We start from the raw sequence: 19,523 nt of genomic DNA, 5'->3' as shown, positions 1-19,523 counted from the left end.
CCGGAAGAGGCGGTGCTTGGGCAGTTGGCGCCGGCGCTTCCTGGTGGCTGGGGCGCCATGGCGCTTCCTTGGCTGCAGCGCGTCGAGCTCGTGCTCTTCGCAGCCGCCTTTCTGTGTGGGGCCGTGGCGGCCGCGGCGCTCACCCGGACCCAGGTGCTCCTGCGGCGTGGGGTCGTGCTGAGGCCACGACGGATATGCGGGTGGGGGCGGGGTGTGGCCGATCCTGACTTGGAGAGGTCACTGCCGCCTTCTGACTGGGCTTGTTCCTGCTAGGAGTTGTGAGACCTGACGGGTATCAACCCTTGCCTGACACGCAGCAACATTAATTGCAGGCTGGTTCCGCACGGCTTGGTCATTCTGCGAAATCGTTTGCTCCCCAAACGGGACGAGTAAGCACCAGACAATCGGGCCTGATAGCTCCTGCTGCATAACCCTGGTTATGAAACAGAAGTCGGACCAGGCCCTGTCTTCATCTGTTAAATCAGAAGCCATTTGCTGAGCTATGCTGAAAAATCATAGTGTAGTAGAGATGATCAAGCCAACACAATTGCAACGCAGTGTTTTTGTTTTTTGTACAGGCACAGTGTTACTTTGTCGCCCTCGGTAGAGTGCCGTGGCATCACACAGCTCACAGCAACCTCCAACTCTTGGGCCTAGGCGATTCTCTTACCTCAGCCTCCCAAGTAGTTGGGACTACAGGCGCCCGCCACAAGCCCGGCTATTTTTTTGTTGCAGTTTGGCCGGGCCGGGTTTGAACCCCCGCCACACTCGGTAAATGGGGTTGGCACCTTACCCACTGAGCCACAGGTGCCGCCCTGCAACGCAGTATGTTAAATGACAAAATAGAGATGTAGAAAACTCTTAAAGCATGCCGGAGGTGCCGGGTTCAAACCCAGCCCCGGCCAAAAACCATAAAAAAAAGAAAAAAGAACGCTTAAAGCGAGTAATTTACATTTGTGTTTATCCCAACCAGGCAGCCTGTTAATGAACGTGCGTTGACATAATCCCTGTAAAGTAGGCACTAGTATACCCATCTTGCAGATTAGGAATCATCAGAGATAGTTACTTGTTGATAACACAAGGTCTGAGTTTACTCCAGGACTTTGCAGAGGGGAGACCGGAACTTGTGAGGCTTCTCCTAAGGCCTGTCTCCTTCCTACTGTTTCACTTGACTAGGCAAAAAAAAAAAAAAAAAAAGGCCTGTCTCCTGACTCCTCTGGCCACTGTAGGTATGATTCCCCAGCAAGCCCTTTCCATCAATCTCCTTGTCTCAGAAATAGGGATTGACAAGGCACAAATAACTGGCCTAAGTTATCCCCAACACCTGCCATGAGCCTGCATCCAGAGGCACTAATTTGATATTTAGGACTCAGCAGCTTCTCTCCACAGGGTTCCTTCAGGGGGAGCTGTCCCCTGTATGGTGTGGCTGCCCTCAATGGCTCTTCCCTGGCCTTATCCCATCCCTCGGCCCCATCTCTCTGCTACTTTGTAGCGGGGACCTCTGGCCTCTTGGCCCTCTACTGCCTCCTGCTTCTGCTCTTCTGGGTCTATAGCAGCTGCATCGAGGACTCCCACAGGTGACTGCCTCAGAGGGTTAAGGGCTAAGGTGGGATGTGTCCCACCTCAGCCACAAGCCTTGTTCTCTTTCCCTTTCCAGAGGTCCTGTAGGGCTCCGCATCGCACTGGTCATCTCAGCTATAGCCATCTTCCTGGTCTTAGTGACTGCTTGTATCCTTCGATTTGGCACCAGTTCCCTCTGCAACTCCATCATCTCCCTAAACAATACAATTAGGTAATGGGAAGGAGAGAGAGACCTGGCTATGGCTATCTTTCCTTTGCAGAATGGGCCCTATAACTTTTTTTTGAGACAGTCTCAAGCTGTCACCCTTGGTAGAGTGCTGTGGCGTCACAGCTCATAGCAATCTCAAACTCTTGGGCTTAAGTGATTCTCTTGCCTTAGTCTCCCAAGTAGCTGGGACTATAGGCCTCCTCCATGATACCTGGCCATTTTTGGTTATAGTTGTTGTTTGGCAGGCCCGGCTGGATTTGAACTCACCAGCTCTGGTGGTGTATGTGGCTGGCGTCCTAGCTGCTGAGCTACAGGCGCCGAGTCTATAACTTCTCTTTTTATCTCTGTTAGTTGCTCTGATCTAAAAGGGTACCTGGGCACTGGTGTGTTCACCTATATCCCCCTTTTCTCACAACTGTCTCTTTGACTTCACAGTTGCTTGGAAGCCCAGAAAATTTCATGGACACCCCCTGGAACTGCTCTGCAGTTTTACTCCAACCTACACAATGCTGAAGTGAGGCCCTGGGATATAAAAGACTGGGTGGAAACCCAGGAATACATTGATATTCATTTAACTATTTTTACTGTAAGGGTGCTTACGTGGGTATCACGGACTTCGCGTACCAGGGAGAGGCTACAAGAAGCTATGGGGCTTGTCAACTTGACGCTAAACAGATGAGAAAGTTGTATGGGTGGGAAGGACTGGATCTGAGATGGCCCTATTCCTCACATTACTATTCCTGTCTCCCACAGACCTCTTCTTGGGTGAATCTGGTACTGTGGTGTGTGGTCTTGGTGCTCCAAGTTGTACAGTGGAAATCTGAAGCCACCCCATACCGGCCTCTGGAGAGGAGCGACCCTGAGTGGAGCTCTGAGACAGATGCTCTTGTTGGGCCTCGGCTTTCCCATTCCTGAAGAGAAACCAGAGTGCTTCCTGCAGCCAAAGACTCCGTGCCCAAGTGCCTGCAATCCTCTTGTCCTCAGGTGGCCCTCTTTATGCCCAGAGCCTCCGTTCTCCCTCCACGAGGGAAGCATGATGACAAGCCTCCCCTCTACCTCTCTTCCCATAGTTGTTTTATACCAAAATATTACAGTACTTTCTTCATGTTGGCACTGAGTTTTTTTTTTTTTTTGCAGTTTTTTGGTTTGGGCTGGGTTTGAACCCACCACCTCCAGCATATGGGGTCGGTGCCCTACCCCTTTGAGCTACAGGCGCCACCCGGCACTGAGTTTTTAATATTAAAGCATGTAGCTGGGAAGAAAGAGTAAAGACTAAACAGATACGGATGGAAATCTTAGATACACTGTCAGGCACCAGCTCTTGGGATGACTGCTCTTTTATTTGTTGTTAGTCTTGGGCCCCCTTTTGCAAGCCTGGCTGTCACTCCATCTCTAAGGTTTGGTTTTTGCCCCCCTCTGGGGTGATTGACCTGAGGTGGTTTCTTCACAAGCTGCGGTAGGCACCCACGGTATTGTCAAAAAGTTTTGTGTTGGGGAAGTGTCCAGATTTGTCCAAGAGAAAATAGAAGCGCCGCCCTTTCACCTTCAGAGGCAACATGGCAGGCACTTCACCACGGTGAGCCATGCAGGACACCTGGTTCAAGGGAACAGTGAAATGGGCCCCCAAGCCAAAGGGGGCATGAGTGGTGAGGGTCACTTGCTGTCCTCCAGCTCGAAGCATCACTGAGCGCACAGACCGGAGGGAGAAGATAAAACCTGCACCAAGAACCAAGGCTCCTGCAGGAAGAGTAAAGTTTGGGGTGATGAAGGATTTTCACTGCAGGGAAGCACAGATAGTTCTCATGCCCCTGAAGACAAATTATTTTGACGATAATACCCCACAATTTTAGGTTATTTTTCTAAACAACATTAACAGACATCTAGGTCCTCTTGTGAGGGGCAAACCTTAAGAGGACTATGTGAAGGGGTGGCCTCCGGGGCTTTTCAGTGTTCTCAATTGTGTAGGTACCTGCCCCCGTCCCCCATCCCGCCTGCTCATCAGGACAGGGAGCCTGTTACTCTCCTTAAGCGGGGAAGGTGGTGCCCAGCCACCCCATGCTGCCAAACCAGCCCACACCTTACCGATAGTGCCACAACCGACTGCCAGCCCGTAGCGCCAGACCGCGGAGCGCAGGTCGAAGTGGCCACGGTCTGGGGCCTCCACGTCCTGATACTGCACAGGGACCGAGGGCCGGGATAAAGCTGCCACGGCCAGGGAGGCCCAGAAGACTCCCTGGCCCGCGCAGAAAAGCCCGAGGAAGGCGAAGAAGCGGCCCCGTTCATGCTCGAAAAGCAGCACGTCCTGTAGCGGGGCAGCGTCGTGCAGGAGCCGGCACGCGCGCAGAGGCTGCAGAGCGACCGGCAGCGATAGATGTCGGAGCCGCCACGGTACCGCCATGTCCCTCACCAGCCCGCTTCCGAGGCGGGACTTCCGGCACCGCCCCCGGGAGCCCCGCCCTCAACCGGACCAGCCTCTGGTGCAGGGCCGGGGATAGAGGAGATACAGCACCCAAGACACAAAATACAATGTCACTCTTTATCTTAAAAAGTATGGAGGATCCTGGGGATAAGTACACAAAGCACCTAAGTCCTTCGGGTAGTTTAGTGTCCGTTCTACAAAGTAACCTTTGGCTTCCAGGCACCAGTGAGGCTCAATCTTCCGGAAGTCTTCCGGAAGGCAGGTGAGGAGAGGGATCCAGCAGCTCTCCCTCCTCGGTCAGTCACAGCGTGGCCTCAGGCCGGACAGGAGGAGAGGATAGATGATCATAATATCCAAGAGCTATTTACAGGGGGCCGTCTTCCGGGGCATGACATGGGTCACTTCATGAATGCCACTTCTGGGATCTCGCCCTTGGCCTGGAGAAAATGAAAGGTCAGTAGAGGGAGGCAACTCCCCACACGGACTCAATCCTCTTGAAGGTGCAGAGCCCTCTTTTTCCACTGTATTTTTAAACTTTACCTTGAGATGAGTGAAGACCTGGGCAGATCTGGTGTAGTCCCAGTTGTTGTCCTGAAGGCACCTGGAGTGGGGAAACAACAAGTAGCTCCACAAGAACCATTCACTAAATGCCACTTCAAAATCCATTCTGAGACACATTCACCCAAGGCTGCCAACAATTGTATACACTCTTTTTCTTTTTGTTTTGAAATAGAGTCTTACTTTTGCCCTTGGGTTGAGTGCCATGAGGTCATTACAGCTCACAGCAACCTAAAATTCTTGGGCTCAAGCGATCTTCCTGCTTCAGCCTCCTGAGTAGCTGGGACTACAGATGCCCACCTCAAAACCTGGCCTATTTTTTCTTTTTGTAGTGATGTGGTCTTGTTCTTGTTCAGGCTGCTCTCCAACTCCTGAGCTCAAGCGATCCAACCACCTTGGTCTTCCAGAGTGCTAGGATTATAGGTGTGAACTACCTCCCCAGCCAACAACTGTATACATTCTTACATACCCTTATACTATTTATACAAACAAAAAATAGTAAAAATTCCAATTGTCCATCAAATATAAGGAATGTTTTATATTTATTATTTTCTTAAATTTCAGAATGTTACAGAATTCAAACCTTTTGGTTACATGCATTACTTTTGTACAGTTTGAGTCAAGGTAATAAGTGTGTCCATTCCCTAGACAGTGTGCATTGTACCCATTAAGTGTGAATTTATCTCTCCTCTCTGTTCCCTCCCACCTGCTTGATTTCCATTGAATTTTACTTCCATATGTACGCATACATGTTGATCATTTAGTTCCAATTTAAAAAGTGAGTACACATGGTGTCTGTTTTTCCATTCCTATGATATTTCACTTAGGAGGATGGTGTCAGTTCCATCCAGGTTGTTACAAAAGTTTTTTTTGTTTTTTTTTTAAAGACAGAGTCTCACATTGTCTCCCCTTGGTAAAGTGCCATGGCATCATAGCTCCACAGCAACCTCATACTCTTGGGCTTAAGTGATTCTCTTGCTGCAGCCTCCCAAGTAGCTGGGACTACAGGCACCTGCCACAATGCCTGGCTATTTTTGTTGTTGTCGCAGCTGTCATTGTTTTAGCTGGCCTGGGCTGGGTTCGAACCTGCCAGCCTCAGTGTATGTGGCTGAGCCTAGACTTTTTCTTTTTAAGCAACAAAAAAAGTCTGGCTTTCAAAATTATAGTGCTCATTATTCACTACCAGCTCCACCTCAGTTCATCCCTATCCTACACATGCCCAGTACTCACTTCTGGGACCACTCAAGGTTCATTCCAGACTGGGTAGAGAATGCCTGCAACATTTCCTGCTGCTCCGGGGAGAGGGTGGGCACTGGGCTGGACGAAGGCGTGGGTGCGGGCATGGCAAAGGCTCTTTGGATCTCTTCAGAGCTGGCGTTCCTCACAAAGAGTTCATCGTTTACAATACATAGCCTTGGGGATAAAGAGCACCTTGAACAGCTGGACAGATAACCTCATCTTCCAAACATCATTCCAATTCTCACTGATGACTGACACTCAGATTCTTTCAATACGCGCACGTTCCCTTCTCCCTCTATTACTTATCATTTACCCCTTCCTACAAACTCCGTGTTTGGAAGGGTTGTCTACCAAACACATTAAGTTATACATTCTCCCTCAACCCATGGACAGTTTTTAGCCCTTTTTATCTTTTATTTATCTTCAAAACCAACTTAAGAAATGAATATTCTAATACAAATTTTCGGACGAGGAAGCCTGTCTGCAGCTAGAAGTGGAGGAGTGAGCACGAAAACCCACATGGTTCAACTCCAGAGCCAAGCTCTTATCTATGTGATTCCTGTTGCCTTTGTGAAAGTACCCCAAGGACTGACTCTGCCCTCCAGTTACCACACTGCTGGCCATGGCACTCAACATGGTAAGCAGAACACTAACCCTGAATTGCTGGCAGGAATAGCAATGAACGTCCGGGTGAAGGCTCGCAAAGAATCCCGAGACTTTCCGTCCACTGCAATGAGAACAAGAGCAATGATCCCTTAGAGTTGCTCATGCTTTATGCTTATAAACATCTTCTTGAATCATGCTCTTGTTTGATAAAATAAAACACCCAAGTGGGTTTTTTCAGGCAGGGGCGATCACATTTGTAAGGGGCACAGAGGTGGATGAAGGAAGGGTCAGGACAGTAATAGTTAATAACTACTTTCTTTTTTGAGACAGAATCTCAAGCTGTTGCCCTGGGTAGATTGCTGTGGCATCATAGCTCACAGCAACCTCCAACTCAGGCTCAAGCGATATTCTTGCCTCAGTTTTTCTATTTTTAGTAGAGATAAGGTCTTGTTTTTGCTCAGGCTGGTCTTTTTTTTTTTTTGTAGAGACAGAGTCTCACTTTATGGCCCTCGGTAGAGTGCCATGGCATCACACAGCTCACAGCAACCTCCAACTCCTGGGCTTTAGCGATTCTCTTGCCTCAGCCTCCCAAGTAGCTGGGACTACAGGTGCCCGCCACAACGCCCGGCTATTTTTTGGTTGCAGTTCAGCCAGGGCCGGGTTTGAACCCGCCACCCTCGGTATATGGGCCCTGCGCCCTACCAACTGAGCCACAGGCGCCGCCCGCTCAGGCTGGTCTTGAACTTGTGAGCTCAAGCAATCCATCTGCTTCGGCCTCCCACAGTGCTAGGATTACAGACATGAGCCACCATGCCTGGCCTAGTTAATAACTATTAACCCAATGATAGGGCACTTGTGTGCTAGGACCCAGGTCAAGGATTATATACGTTACTTCATTTACTTTTTACAGCACCACTACGAGATCGCTATTAACTAATCTAATCTTGTAAGTAAAGAATCTTTTCCTGTAAATAAAGAATCTGAGGCTCAGAGATGATGTAACTTGCCCACAGACCCACACCCACAGAACCAGGGGAAGGGACCATACTACAAACATAGGACTCAAAAGATTCTCACCTTCCTTGAAGACCCCGTTGACAGAAAAACACAGCAATGTGCTCTGAAAGAGAAGCAACACTAGGTATAAACTATGGGTAGCTGCCACAATGCCTGTCTATTTTTTGGTTTCAGTTGTCACTGATGGTTAGCAGGCCCCGGCCAGGATTGAACCCACCAGCTTTGGTGTATGTGGCCGGTGTCCTACTCACTGAGCTACAGGTGCTGAGCCTTTTGTTTTTTGGAGACAGTCTTGCTCTGTCACCCTGGGTAGAGTGCCATAGAGTCATCATAATTCAGCAACCTCAAACTCCTGGGTTCAAGCGATCCTTCTGCCTCAGGCTTCCAAGTAGCTGGGATTATAGGTCCCCACCACAATGCCTGGCTAATTTTTCTATTTTTAGTAGAGATGGGGTCTTGCTCTTGTTTAGGCTGGTCTCAAAATCCTAAGCTCAAGTGATTCTCCTGCCTTGGCCTCCCAGAGTGCTAGGATTACATGTGTAAGCCACCATGCCAGCCCCTCATCCCTGCCTCTTAAGTACCACCCCTCACCCTGATTCTAGGCTCCTATCAGGCCAGAAATAGGTACTTACTGTCTGGGCGCTTATGTCTACCACAAAGGAATTAACGTCGTGCTGGGTTTTGGGCAATTCATTGAGGAAAGCGACAACATTGAGACGTGTATGCTTCAGCAGCCGGAACCGCAAGGCTGTGGGCAGAGGAGAAAGCAAGCTGGGGTCTGCCACACAATCCTGAGCTCTATGACTGATTCCATCCCTTCCCCTTCTCCCATTCTGTTTTGCTCACATCACACACTTACTAGGGTCTTTAAGCTTCTTCACATTTCTGCTGTCCTTGAAGTACTTGGCCAAAGTGCTTCTAGGGAAGTAAAAGGAAATGTAAGTGGTGGTCACGGTAGCGTGGTTGCTAAGAAGTGCTGCCATGTATCTGCTAGGAAACTCTGTGATCCTGGGTAGGTTCTGGAATATGATACACACCGGGCAGGATTCTGGGGAATGAACGGAATGCTAAGGGAACAGCAAGCCCCATCATGGTAGGCATCTAGGAGCCCCTGCCGGTCTCCAGAGTCATAAATTGCATAGTACCTATGGGGAGAACAAAAGGGAAAGTCTGAGTTCTGCAGTTTGGAGCCACAAACTTGGAAGCCCAGTAGCTTCCAAGAATGAGCTGTGCCTAGCTCAGCCCACTTCTTCATAGCCTCAGGGGCCCGGGATACTTACTGCTGTAGGAAATGCAGGACTAGACTCTTCAGGTTCTCTGTTCCAAAATAGCTTCCCTGGAATCAAACAGATATTAGGACCATGGAAACAGCACTTTCCCCACACAAAAGTTCTAACTATGTCCCTTTCTCACCTTGCAGGGTGGTAACGTGGTGGGGGCTTCAACATCAAAGGCAATTGGCGGGGGTAACTCATGGCTATCCTGTGGAAAGGAAGTGAAAGCTAACTGTAAACCAGAGGAAAAGGCTGGATGAATAAGTAGACTGAAAATCTAAAAACAAAAAGTCAGAAGTATAAAAGAGGCATGAAAATTGTCTACAATTTTTGCCTATAAGCATTTTTCTGGGAAGATGAATTATACAGCCTTTATTACATTCTCAAAGGGACTCAAATCCCCAAGTTAATGGTTACATAAAAAAGTTAACACAGACTGGGCACAGTAGCTCACGCCTGTAATCCTAGCACTTTGGGAGGCAGAGACAGGTGGATTGCCCAAGCCCACAGGTTCCAGACCAGCCTGAGCAAGAGCGAGACCCTGCCTCTAAAAATAGCCAGGCATTGTGGCGGGTGCCTATTGTCCCAGCTACTTGGGAGACTGAGGCAAGAAAATCGCTTAAGCCCAAGAGTTTGAGGTTGCTGTGAGCTATGATGCCATAGCACTCTACTGAGGACGACAAAGTGAGACTCCGTCTCAAAAAAAAAAGTTACGCAAGAATCTGAGAGTGGAGGCTCGGCACCCGTACCACAGTGGTTACAGTGCCAGACACATACACCTAAGGTGGCAGGTTCGAACCCGGCCTGGCCAGCTAAACAGTGACAACTGCAACAAAAACATAGCCGGGAGTTGTGGTGGGCGCCTGCAGTCCCAGCTACTGGGAGGCTGAGGCAAGAGAATCGCTTAAGACTAAAAGTTTGAGGTTGCTGTAAACCTTTTTTATTTTTTCCTGTCTTAAAAAAAAAAAAAAAAAAAAGAAAGAACCTAAGAGTGGGAGATGCTTGTTAGAAGAGAATGAAAAAGTTATGGACTTACCAGGCGTAATAATTTAGGAAATCGTTCACGAATGGCGCTGTCAAGAACAGGACAGAAGTAAGTGATGTTTCAGAGCCACCGTGCCTCCTGGTCTGCTCTAAGAGCAAATACACCAACACCCGAGGGACAACCCATCCCATCCTGCTCATCCCCCTATTCCTCCCCAGCATGTGCTCAAGGAAAAATGGCCCCCACTCCCCACCTCACCAGGGGCACCCAGACTTGGATTGCCTTGGAGGCTGACTGTCTCTTTTTCTCTCTGACTGACCCCGAGTGCTGCAAGGAGCAACACTCGCAGCCCAGGCTTTAAGCCCAGGACGTCCTTCCCCTTCCTGCCCCCCTTACCTTCCACCTACTCACCTGTGCAGCCCCGGGAGGAGGGAATGGGGTGGGAGCCCAGGGGCTCCGCTGCCTCACCAGGTATCCATCAGTTCTGCCCGGTCTGGCCTTGGCCAAGACCAGAACACACCACAAGGATGGCACAGGATATTGGGGCAGGGAGATGAGCAAGGTGGGGCTTAGGAAGAGGAGAAGCAAAAGAAAAAGAAAGGAAAAGAAGAGAAAGAGAAAAAAGATAGGAGGGGGCAGGGGAAAGGAGACATGGGGGAGATATATGGGAGTTGAAAGGAAAAGAGAAAGCAAAGAAAGAGAACTACAAGGCAAGGAAGCATTTAGAAAAACAAGGGAAATAAGGGAGAAGGACACCCTGACACAGCCCTTTCCTTCACTGCCCTGCCCCTGTGGTCCAAGGTAGAAATGGAGAACAAATCCTTGCTGTGGTGAGTGGGCAGTTGCTGCTGGCCAGGTCTGTCTGCTACCTGGGTCCCAATCTGAGCTGGGCGTGGGAAGCAAAGCAGCCTTGGGGGCAGGAGACCTCCCTCAGAAGGGGTGAGGGTTCAGGCCCCTGCAAAGTTGGGGGGGTGAGGGTCTATGCCCCACCTCTGTTGGCCCCCAAGTTCTCTCCTGATGGCCCCTCTGCGACTGTGCCTGTCTTAGGTTGTTCCTTCCCTGAGGAATCTTACCCGTCTCTGGCTAACCAGCCATCCTCTGGGGCCAAACAGGGTGATGTGAAGTGTGAGTGAGGGAGGGGCAGTGCCCCCAAGAGGGTCAGTTCTCTGTCTCCTTAGTAGCCTATGCCCCCGTGGCCTCCACGCCCAGTACCTGCCTTGGAACTCCCGCGCCTGCTGGCAGGGCCCCGGCTCTTGTCACATGTATTGGGGAACCCAGGTTTCTTCTCCAGGGAGGGCCCAGATCATAGCACTGAGCAAGAGAGACAGATTGCATGGCACCAGCCCCCAGGAGGCCTCAACCTCAGCATGAGTGGAAAAGCCCAGGCAACAGCCTTGGGCAAGTACATCATGAGGAAAGGGCCCCTCTTGGCACAAAGGCAAGAGGAGCCATCACAGTACAATGAAGAGAAGGCTCATCTCACAAGAAGTCCCAGGTAGGGAGGGCTTTCTCAGCCCAAGAACCAGGCTCTTAGCACAAGGCAACCCCACATATGGGGCATATAAAACAACCCCTTGTTAGAGTAAAAAAGGGGAGATGCCCTTCCTGGAACAGTAGGGTAGGGAGATTCTAGAAAAGGCTGTGTTCCAGAGGAAGGAGAAAGACCACAGAACCAGCAAGTAGTCCAGTCAGAAGAAAGGAGAGGAGATCTCAGGTAAAAGCTGGGAGACACAGACAGACCATAAGGAGGAGCACATGATCTTCCCAAAAGATAGGTGGTTCCAGCTCAAGGCTGCAAATCTCCTGCAGACGGGCACTGGTCAGGGTGCATTAGCTCAGCCTCCCAGGGGGTGAAGGTCCCCAGGAGGGGAGACAGAGGCTACAACTGACCTAATGTATGTGGACTGGTCTCGGAAGGTATCACACAGGGGGTTTCCGTCAAGCCATAGCTCTTCTAGCTTTAGCCCTTTTACCTTGTCCAATTCCCGCTCGGACTTCAACTACAAAGAGTGGGAAAAAGGCATTGGTGAAGAGAGTCAGTGGGAACCCTACACTCTCAATCCCTACCCCCATCTCTGAGTCCTCACTCTCGCCTCTTGCCATCACCAGGCAAGCTCTCCCCACCCCCTTGGAAACCAGAGCTAGGTGGTCATGTCTCACTTCATTTCCAGAGAGGTTTAGAATCTTTAGGTTGGGTGCCTTCTGCACAATGCTGGACATGTCATCTAGCTTGTACAGCCTGTTGTTGCTCAAGTTCAAGGACAATAGCTGTGGGGAGAAAAGGGTTTAGAGGAAGCACCACCAGTGAGTAGACCACAAACAAATCTGTCTCCCAGTCCTATCCTATCTATCCCAACCCTTTTCCTCATGTCCATTATCGGGCCTGAGGTCTTACCTCAGGGATGTTTTCTTCGATGATCCGCAAGGTGGCTGCCATACAGCTCCTACGATTCAGGACAACATCAATGTTCTGGGCCACCAAATCTTTAGGAAGTAGAAAAGAAAGAAAAGGGAAGCCTGAGAGTACTTACCCAGGCCAGGGTTAGTACTAAACCATCCTCATACTTCCTCTCCTTGGCACTTCCCCCTCTGTCTCCACCTATCTGATAATTATTGCTATCATCCATACCTGGGTCTGAACGGAGGCCCTTGAGGTCAAGTGCTTGTTGGGAGCCATCGTATCGTTTGCTCATGATTAGCTACAGAGGAAGAAAATAGTTTATGGTAGCTGAGGTTGTGTGTAGGTGTAAGAGAAGTGGTAAGAATGGGTTAGCAACATATCTTAGTTGAGCTCGCCTCACCTTTAGCTGCTCTATTTGTTCTGGCTTCAATTCATTCAGTACAGTGGGGGGCGGAGTAGAGGGGTTGATGATGATAGATATCTGGAGGGAAGACACAAAAGTCACAGTCAACTCAGGGATGCCTAAGGCCTAGAAACAAGACCCAGTCCATGCTCTGTGAAACCAATCCCCATCTCCAGCCAAGGCAGGCCCTTTACACACACCCTTCGGTTCTCCCGATCCAAAATCTTATAGTTGACAGCCTTCAATGCAGAGGCAGTGCTGGCATCCTCAACAAAAAACTGGGCCCGTGTGTTCTCATAGTGAAACTGTAAGCAGAAACAAAAGCATAACACTTGGAGCCCAGAGTCCCTTCCTCAGCCAGCTAGCCACTCAGGCCTTGTCTTACCTCAATGGGGGTGAACGGGACACTGCACTTGCTCTGAATCATGCTCAGGAGCCATGCTTTGTCATACTTTCTGCCATAAGGAATCTAAAAATGAGAAGAATAAAAGAAAAAAAAAAAGAAGGGAACAATATGTAACTGAGGGTGAACAGCAGTTCCAATATAGTGTTCCTTTTATACCTTCTATTAAACTTTAAAAGATTCTAAAGAGGCGATTGGCTGCAGTGGCTTATGCCTTCAATCCCAGCACTTTAGAAGGTTGAGTTAGTAAGACTGCTTGTGGCCAAGAGTTCAAGATGAACCTGGGCTGAACATAGCAAGACCCTATCTCTACAAAAAGATTTTAAGATTAGGCTCAGTGCCATAGTGGTTATGGCACCAGCCACATACACCGAGGCTGGTGGGCTGGAACCCAGCTCAGGCCAGCTAAACAACAATGACAACTGCAACCAAAAAATAGTCGGGTGTTGTGGCGGGCACCTGTAGTCCCAGCTACTTGGGAGGCTGAGACAAGAGAAATCGCTTAAGCCCAAGAGTTGGAGGTTGCTGTGAGCTGTGATGCCATGGTACTCTACCAAGGGCAACATACTTAGACTCTGTCTCAAAAAAAAAAAAAAAAAATTAAGGGTGGTGCCTGTGGCTCAGTGAGTAGGGTGCCAGACCCTTATACGGAGGGTGGTGTGTTTGAACCTGGCCCTGGCCAAACTGCAACAAAAAAATAGCCAGGTGTTGTGGTGGGTGCCTGTAGTCCCAGCTCCTCGGGAGGGTGAGGCAAGAGAATCGCCTAAGCCCAAGAACTGGAGGTTGCTGTGAGCTGTGATGCTATGGCACTCTACCGAGGGCAACAAAGTGAAAGTCTGTCTCTAAAAAAAAAAAAAAAGATGCTGGGCATGGTGGCTCACGCCTGTAGTCCTACTGTTGTGGGAGGCTGAGGCCGGTGGATTGCCTGAGCTCAGAGGTTCAAGATCAGCATTAGCCAGAGTGAGACCTCGTCTCTACCAAAAAAAGCTGGGCGTTGTGGCGGGTGCCTGTAGTCCCAGCTACTTGGGAGGCAAAGGGCAAGAGAATCGCTAAAGGAAGAAAAGAAAAAAACAAAAACAAAAACAAAACACATTTCAAACTAAGATGAGTGAAAGCCAGTTGAAATTGAAAGCAAAATTTAAAAAAAAAAAAAGAGATTAGCTAGGGTGGTAGCGTGTGCTTGTACTTGCAGCTGTTCAGGAGGCTGAGGCAGAGGATCACTTGAGCCAGCAGTTGGAGGTTATAGTAAACTATGATAATACAACTGCACTGTAGCCTGTGCAACAGAAGGAGACTTTTTTAAAAAGAAAAAAAAAAAAAAAAGATTTTCTGAAAAGAGGAAAAGTCATAGGTTTTCTGCTTGAGATACTTGTAGACTCCTTAACCTCCTTTCTGTCCCCTTACACTTATTATTCCTTAAAACAGTCAAAATTTTTTATCCTCAAAATTCCAAGATGGACAGGTGTGGTGGGTTACACCTATAATCCCAGCACTTTTGGGAGGCTGAGATGGCAGGCAATTACTAGAGTTCCAGGAATTCAAGACCAGCCTGAGCAACATGGTGAGTTCCAGACCAGCCTAGACAATATAGCAAGACCCTATCTCCTAAAATAAAATAAAATAAAAATTATCCAGGTTTGGTGTCATATGCCTACAGTCCTAGCTGCTTGGGGGGAGGCTTAGGTGGGAAGATCACTTGAGGCCAGGAATTCAAGTTTACAGTGAGTTATAAGCATATCACTGCACTCCAACATGGGCAATAGAGTTAAGACCTCATGTCTAAAAAATAATAAATAAACGGGCGGCGCCTGTGGCTCAGTGAGCAGGGCACCGGCCCCATATGCCAAGGGTGGCGGGTTCAAACCCAGCCCCGGCCAAACTGCAACAAAAAAATAGCCGGGCGTTGTGGCGGGCGCCTGTAGTCCCAGCTGCTCGGGAGGCTGAGGCAAGAGAATCGCGTAAGCCCAAGAGTTAGAGGTTGCTGTGAGCCATGTGACGCCACGGCACTCTACCCGAGGGCGGTACAGTGAGACTCTGTCTCTACAAAAAAAAAATAAAAAAAATAATAATAAATAAACAAAAATTCCAAGATGTTAATAAATAGATTAAAAAAAAATTCCAAGATGTTATTTATACCTTGAATGCTCCTCAGAGAACTCCAGGAACTATAAGCTCCACACTCTACTTGAGCCAAATGAATACATTCCCTTCTGCTCCATCCTGCTTATCCCCTTCTACATCTTTCTCTAAGCCTGTTTTTAGGTATTGTAAGATACCAATTCTTAGGAGAAACAATAGATACCGGATTATAAACAGCTGAGAAGACTGATTTTCATGGAATAAGATGTAGACACTTTTACTCTGAGCCAACTACCCTCTTCCCATTGCACCATCTACCTTCCCAAAGTACTCACTGTAATCTTGAACCAGTTCTTGGAGGGCCCATCCTGGCTTGTGCCAGCCCCTGCTCTCTCTGGAGGAGCTCTGTCTCTCCGCACAGTAACATGAATGCGATCTCGATCATGCCAAGTATCGCCTCGACGGTTAGGTCGGGTGGCATAGGGGTTGCTGTGAGGAAAAAGAGAACAAGGTGGCCATAAATGCTAGGAAAGTCTTCTCTAAGACCTTACTGTGCTGTCAGTAGGACTACAACTAACACTTACCAACCTGGGCCAGGAACAGTGACTCAAACCTGTAACCAAACCTAGCACTGTGGGAAGCTGAGGCGGGAAGACTGCTTGAGCTCAGGAGTTTGAACAAGATCAAGATCCTGCGGCTTGGGGCAGCGCCTGTGTCTCAAAGGAGTAGAGCGCTAGCCCCATATGCCGAAGGTGGCGGGTTCAAACCCAATCCCAGCCAAAAACTGCAAAAAACAAAGAAAAGATCCTGCGGCTTGAGTGGCGCCTGTAACTCAGTGGGTAGGGCACTGGACCCATATACCGAGGGTAGCGGGTTAGACCCCCCCGCTCCTCCCCACCCCCCGCCAAACTGCAGACAAAATAAAAAAAAAAAAAAAATAGCTGGGCATTGTGGCGGGTACCTGTAGTCCCAGCTACTCGGGAGGCTGAGGCAAGAGAATCACCTAAGCCCAGGAGTTGGAGGTTGCTGTAAGCTGTGACGCCAAGGCACTCTACCAAGGGCAATAAAGTGAGACTCTGTCTCTAAAAAAAAAAAAAAAAAAAGACCCTGCTGCTCACCTGGTGTGGTGGCTCACATCTGTAATCCTAGCACTCTGGGAGGCTGAGGAGGGTGGATTGCCTGAGCTCAGGAGTTTGAGACCCTGTATCTAAAAATAACTAGGCATTGGGCGGCGCCTGTGGCTCAAGGAGTAGGGCGCCAGTCCCATATGCCGGAGGTGGCGGGTTCAAACCCAGCCCCAGCCAAAAACCACAAAAAAAATAAATAAATATTAAAAAAAAAAAAAAAATAACTAGGCATTGTGGCAGCCTGGGACCTATAGTCCCAGCTACTTGGGAGGCTGAGGCAAAAGGATTGTTTAAACCCAAGACTTTGAGGTTTCTGGGAGCTATGACACCACGGCACTCAACCGAGGATGGCAAAGTGAGATTCTGTCTTAAAAACAAAAACAAATTGATCTGGTTTCTATAAAAAATAAATACATTTCTGGGAACCAGAGATAGTGAAGGAGACTTAAAAATAACCCATCAATGAAATATGATCAATTGAGGCTGACAAAAGTACAAAGGCATTTCAGTAGAGAATGGGGGTGGCTGTGTGCAGTGACTTACACCTGTAATCCCAGCACTCTGGTAGGCCGAGGTGGGTGGATTACCTGAGCTCACAAATTTGAGACCAGCCTGAGCATTGACCCCATTTCCAAAAACAGCTGGGTATTGTGGCAAATGCCTATAGTCCCAGCTACTTGGGAGACTGAAGCAAGAGAATTAAGCTGCTGGGAGCTATGATGCCATGGCACTCTACTGAGGGTGACAAAGTGAGACTGTCTCCAAAAAAGGGTCAGGCACCATGGCTCACGCCTGTAATCTCCGCACAGGCAGGTGGATTGCCCGAGCTCAGGAGTTTGAGACAAGCCTGAGGAAAAAGCGATACCCCCGTCTCTACTAAAAATTGAAAAACTAGATGGGCATTGTGGTGGGTCCCTGTAGTCCAGGCTACTCGGGAAGGTGAATCAAAAGGACTGCTCAAGCCCAGGAGTTTGGGGTTGCTGTGAGGTATGATAATGCCATGGCATCATAGCTCACAGCAATCTCAAACTCCTGGGGTCAAGTGATCCTCTTGCCTCAGCCTCCTGAGCAGCTGGGACTACAGGCGCCCACCATGACGCCTGGCTACTTTTTCTATTTTTAGTAGAGACGCGGTCTTGCTCTTGCTCAGGCTTATCTGGAATTCCTGAGCTCACACAATCCACTCCTCAGCCTCCCAGAGTGCTAGGATTATAGTTATGCGCCACTGTGTCCACCTGTCCTGGCATTTCTTACTCTTACAGGTGGGAAGAGAAATGACATGGATAGTTAAAAGGGCCATATAATCCAGCAGGTCACCAAATTTAAACTAGACCAATTAGTTACTTACTATCGTACTCGAGGACCATCCTGGGCATCACTCATTGCTACATCTCCATCATCTTCCTCAAGGCGGGAAGACCGAATACCAGAACCACCTCTTCCAGATCGACGGTTCCCCTCACTATATTTCCACCGGGAAGGACCCCAGCCTTTCTTCCTTCTTTGAGGGAAACTAACACGGTCATCATGCTCTGGAGTTGGAGACAGGAACACAAATTTGAAAAGGTTACTGGGTCCAGGTACCTTGGTGTGGCAATTTCTAGCACTCTGTACTAGAAAGATACAACTCCACGCAAACTCCTCTGACTGCCCAGAGGAAGGAACCCTCTCTGTGGGATGGCAGCATCAGGGAAGAGTTATTAGAAAACTGTGCAGTTTTTTGAAAATTGAAGCTGAAACTGGAACTATGAAGAGAGGCATAATGTAGAAAGGTGAGATCCAAAAGTGTAACTGGCCACAAATTAGAGCTCTGAAAGCCACCCCAAATCTGCCCGAGGACTTAATTTGTCCATACAGTACTAATGCCAGTTAGAAATAGGAACAATCTAAAGGGCCTCCGCCGCAGATCTCCTTGTTCTCAAACTGCCACTCTAAAATTTTTGATGAGCTTTTAATTTCCTTGGCTAGAAATGCCCTTTAACTCTGGAGACAAGTTTTAGACTTATGCTTTGGTGGCAGCTCCAAGGTAACCATGAGCCCCAGAATGCTCTCCAAGGAATATGACCTTCTGACTCCTGTTGTGTAGGAGTGGCTTCTTAAAAAAGGTCCATAACATCCACTAACGTTCTGCCTAATGCCAAGTACTCTGCAAACAATGAACCTCAACAAATGCCTAGGGAAAACAAAAAAACACATGCAAAAAAGGTGCAGCTAACATTCACTGAGAACTTTCTGCAGTACCAGCCACTATGGTTCAGCCACTTGATCAGAACGATTTGTTTTAAAACACACACACTCTTAGAAATAGATACTGTTACTAGCCACAAGAAACGGTGGAAGAGTTGGCCTGAGAGTTTAACTGATGATTCAAACCTCAGTTGTCATGAGCTCCTGGCCACCACAATGGACTAACACCCAGTTCTAATATGAACATCTCAATTATTAAACCAAAGCCAAAGGCAAAGCCGGTGGGGTCAAAATCGACTGGCCGCAGTGAAAAATAGGGCACCAGCACAGCCTATGAGCAGGGCACTGAGTCACATTAAGGGAAGAGTCAGGGCGCCACACTGAACTGACAGGTATCAACCACCCTCAAAGTTCAAAGGCATCTCATCACCCCATCATTGAGCTACCTGCTCGGAGCCACAAGTCCTCCCAAAGCCAGGATACCAAGTCAACAACTCCGGCGCCCACCTCGCGTCCAGCCCGGCCCGCCCCGCCCCGCGCCGCGCCGTTCCCCGCAGACGTCGGGCCCCTAGAGGCCTCACGCCCCTGGACTGCGGCCTAGGCTGGCACCGCCCACCTGGGCTCCGGATCGCCCGCCCCCGACCCGAAGACCCGCGCTGACCGTTGTAAGACTTCCCCTCGTCCGCCATGGCACAGCGAAGAGCGGAGGCAGGCTCAGGCGCGAGCCGCGTCGCCGCCAAACGTCTGAACGCCTAGAAGATCAGAACCAAAGCGCTCCTACGCCCGGCGCCACCGCATTTATGCGGCGAAGCACGTCGCGCGCCGCTGACGTTCCCAGGCTAGGGCAGAAGCGCGGGGAGGGAGCGGGGCCGCGGCGCGTGCGCACTTTCACTGATTGCGCGTGGGGCGGGGCCCGGCCCTCCGCGCTCCGCCCCAGCCCCAGCTCACCGAGGCGGGCCTCGGGGCCTCTTGGGCCCCGCATCTAGCTTTCGGTCTGTAGATGCCTTCTGTTGCTCCAGAGTTAGTGGTAAAATAG

General features: G+C 49.4%; 3 protein-coding genes across 4 annotated transcripts; 1 reads left to right on the top strand and 2 right to left on the bottom strand.

Moving 5' to 3' along the window:
* On the top strand, positions 1-2,898 carry TMEM179B (transmembrane protein 179B). The gene is made up of 5 exons (XM_053562253.1): positions 1-153; positions 1,390-1,577; positions 1,658-1,792; positions 2,225-2,303; positions 2,543-2,898. Exons 1-5 carry the CDS (start codon positions 58-60, stop codon positions 2,702-2,704), a joined length of 660 nt encoding a protein of 219 aa, XP_053418228.1. The 5' UTR covers positions 1-57; the 3' UTR covers positions 2,705-2,898.
* A 184-nt stretch (positions 2,899-3,082) lies between these two features.
* Positions 3,083-4,207, bottom strand: TMEM223 (transmembrane protein 223). The gene is made up of 2 exons (XM_053562254.1): positions 3,872-4,207; positions 3,083-3,526 (listed from the first exon to the last, which is right to left on the bottom strand). The coding sequence occupies exons 1-2, from the start codon at positions 4,185-4,187 to the stop codon at positions 3,234-3,236; spliced, it is 609 nt and encodes a 202-aa protein (XP_053418229.1). The 5' UTR covers positions 4,188-4,207; the 3' UTR covers positions 3,083-3,233.
* A 104-nt stretch (positions 4,208-4,311) lies between these two features.
* Positions 4,312-19,345, bottom strand: NXF1 (nuclear RNA export factor 1). 2 transcript variants are annotated; one of them, XM_053562236.1, is made up of 21 exons: positions 19,149-19,345; positions 17,649-17,832; positions 15,509-15,662; positions 13,077-13,160; positions 12,892-12,996; positions 12,689-12,769; positions 12,517-12,586; positions 12,283-12,371; positions 12,048-12,155; positions 11,778-11,887; positions 9,939-9,975; positions 9,042-9,110; positions 8,909-8,964; positions 8,666-8,773; positions 8,488-8,546; positions 8,261-8,376; positions 7,689-7,743; positions 6,660-6,732; positions 5,997-6,179; positions 4,749-4,809; positions 4,312-4,645 (listed from the first exon to the last, which is right to left on the bottom strand). In XM_053562236.1, exons 1-21 carry the CDS (start codon positions 19,174-19,176, stop codon positions 4,607-4,609), a joined length of 1,869 nt encoding a protein of 622 aa, XP_053418211.1. In that variant the 5' UTR covers positions 19,177-19,345; the 3' UTR covers positions 4,312-4,606. The 2 variants fall into 2 exon arrangements, with proteins under 2 accessions (XP_053418211.1, XP_053418212.1); XM_053562237.1 differs by having other exon boundaries at positions 7,689-7,731; positions 19,149-19,342.
* Between the last annotated feature and the right edge of the window lie 178 nt (positions 19,346-19,523).

The sequence above is a fragment of the Nycticebus coucang genome, chromosome 14, assembly GCF_027406575.1.
Source record: "Nycticebus coucang isolate mNycCou1 chromosome 14, mNycCou1.pri, whole genome shotgun sequence".
In the NCBI taxonomy this organism is placed as follows: Eukaryota; Metazoa; Chordata; class Mammalia; order Primates; family Lorisidae; genus Nycticebus; species Nycticebus coucang.
The sequence above is the reverse complement of the archived record's forward strand: the minus strand, read 5'-3'. Positions and strand labels throughout refer to the sequence as shown.

Excerpts from the sequence above, each read along its gene's own strand:
- NXF1 (XM_053562236.1), bottom strand. The coding sequence starts at position 19,176 with ATGGCGGACGAGGGGAAGTCTTACAACG. Across the intron at positions 12,587-12,688 it reads AACAAATAGAGCAGCTAAAG|CTAATCATGAGCAAACGATA; the intron begins GTGAGGCGAGCT and ends CTTCCTCTGTAG. Across the intron at positions 8,774-8,908 it reads GTCCTGCATTTCCTACAGCA|GTACTATGCAATTTATGACT; the intron begins GTAAGTATCCCG and ends TTCTCCCCATAG.
- TMEM223 (XM_053562254.1), bottom strand. The coding sequence starts at position 4,187 with ATGGCGGTACCGTGGCGGCTCCGACATCTATCGCTGCCGGTCGCTCTG. Across the intron at positions 3,527-3,871 it reads AGTCGGTTGTGGCACTATCG|GAGCCTTGGTTCTTGGTGCA; the intron begins GTAAGGTGTGGG and ends CTCTTCCTGCAG.
- TMEM179B (XM_053562253.1), top strand. The coding sequence starts at position 58 with ATGGCGCTTCCTTGGCTGCAGCGCGTCGAGCTCGTGCTCTTCGCAGCC. Across the intron at positions 1,578-1,657 it reads TGCATCGAGGACTCCCACAG|AGGTCCTGTAGGGCTCCGCA; the intron begins GTGACTGCCTCA and ends TTCCCTTTCCAG. Across the intron at positions 2,304-2,542 it reads CCAACCTACACAATGCTGAA|ACCTCTTCTTGGGTGAATCT; the intron begins GTGAGGCCCTGG and ends TGTCTCCCACAG.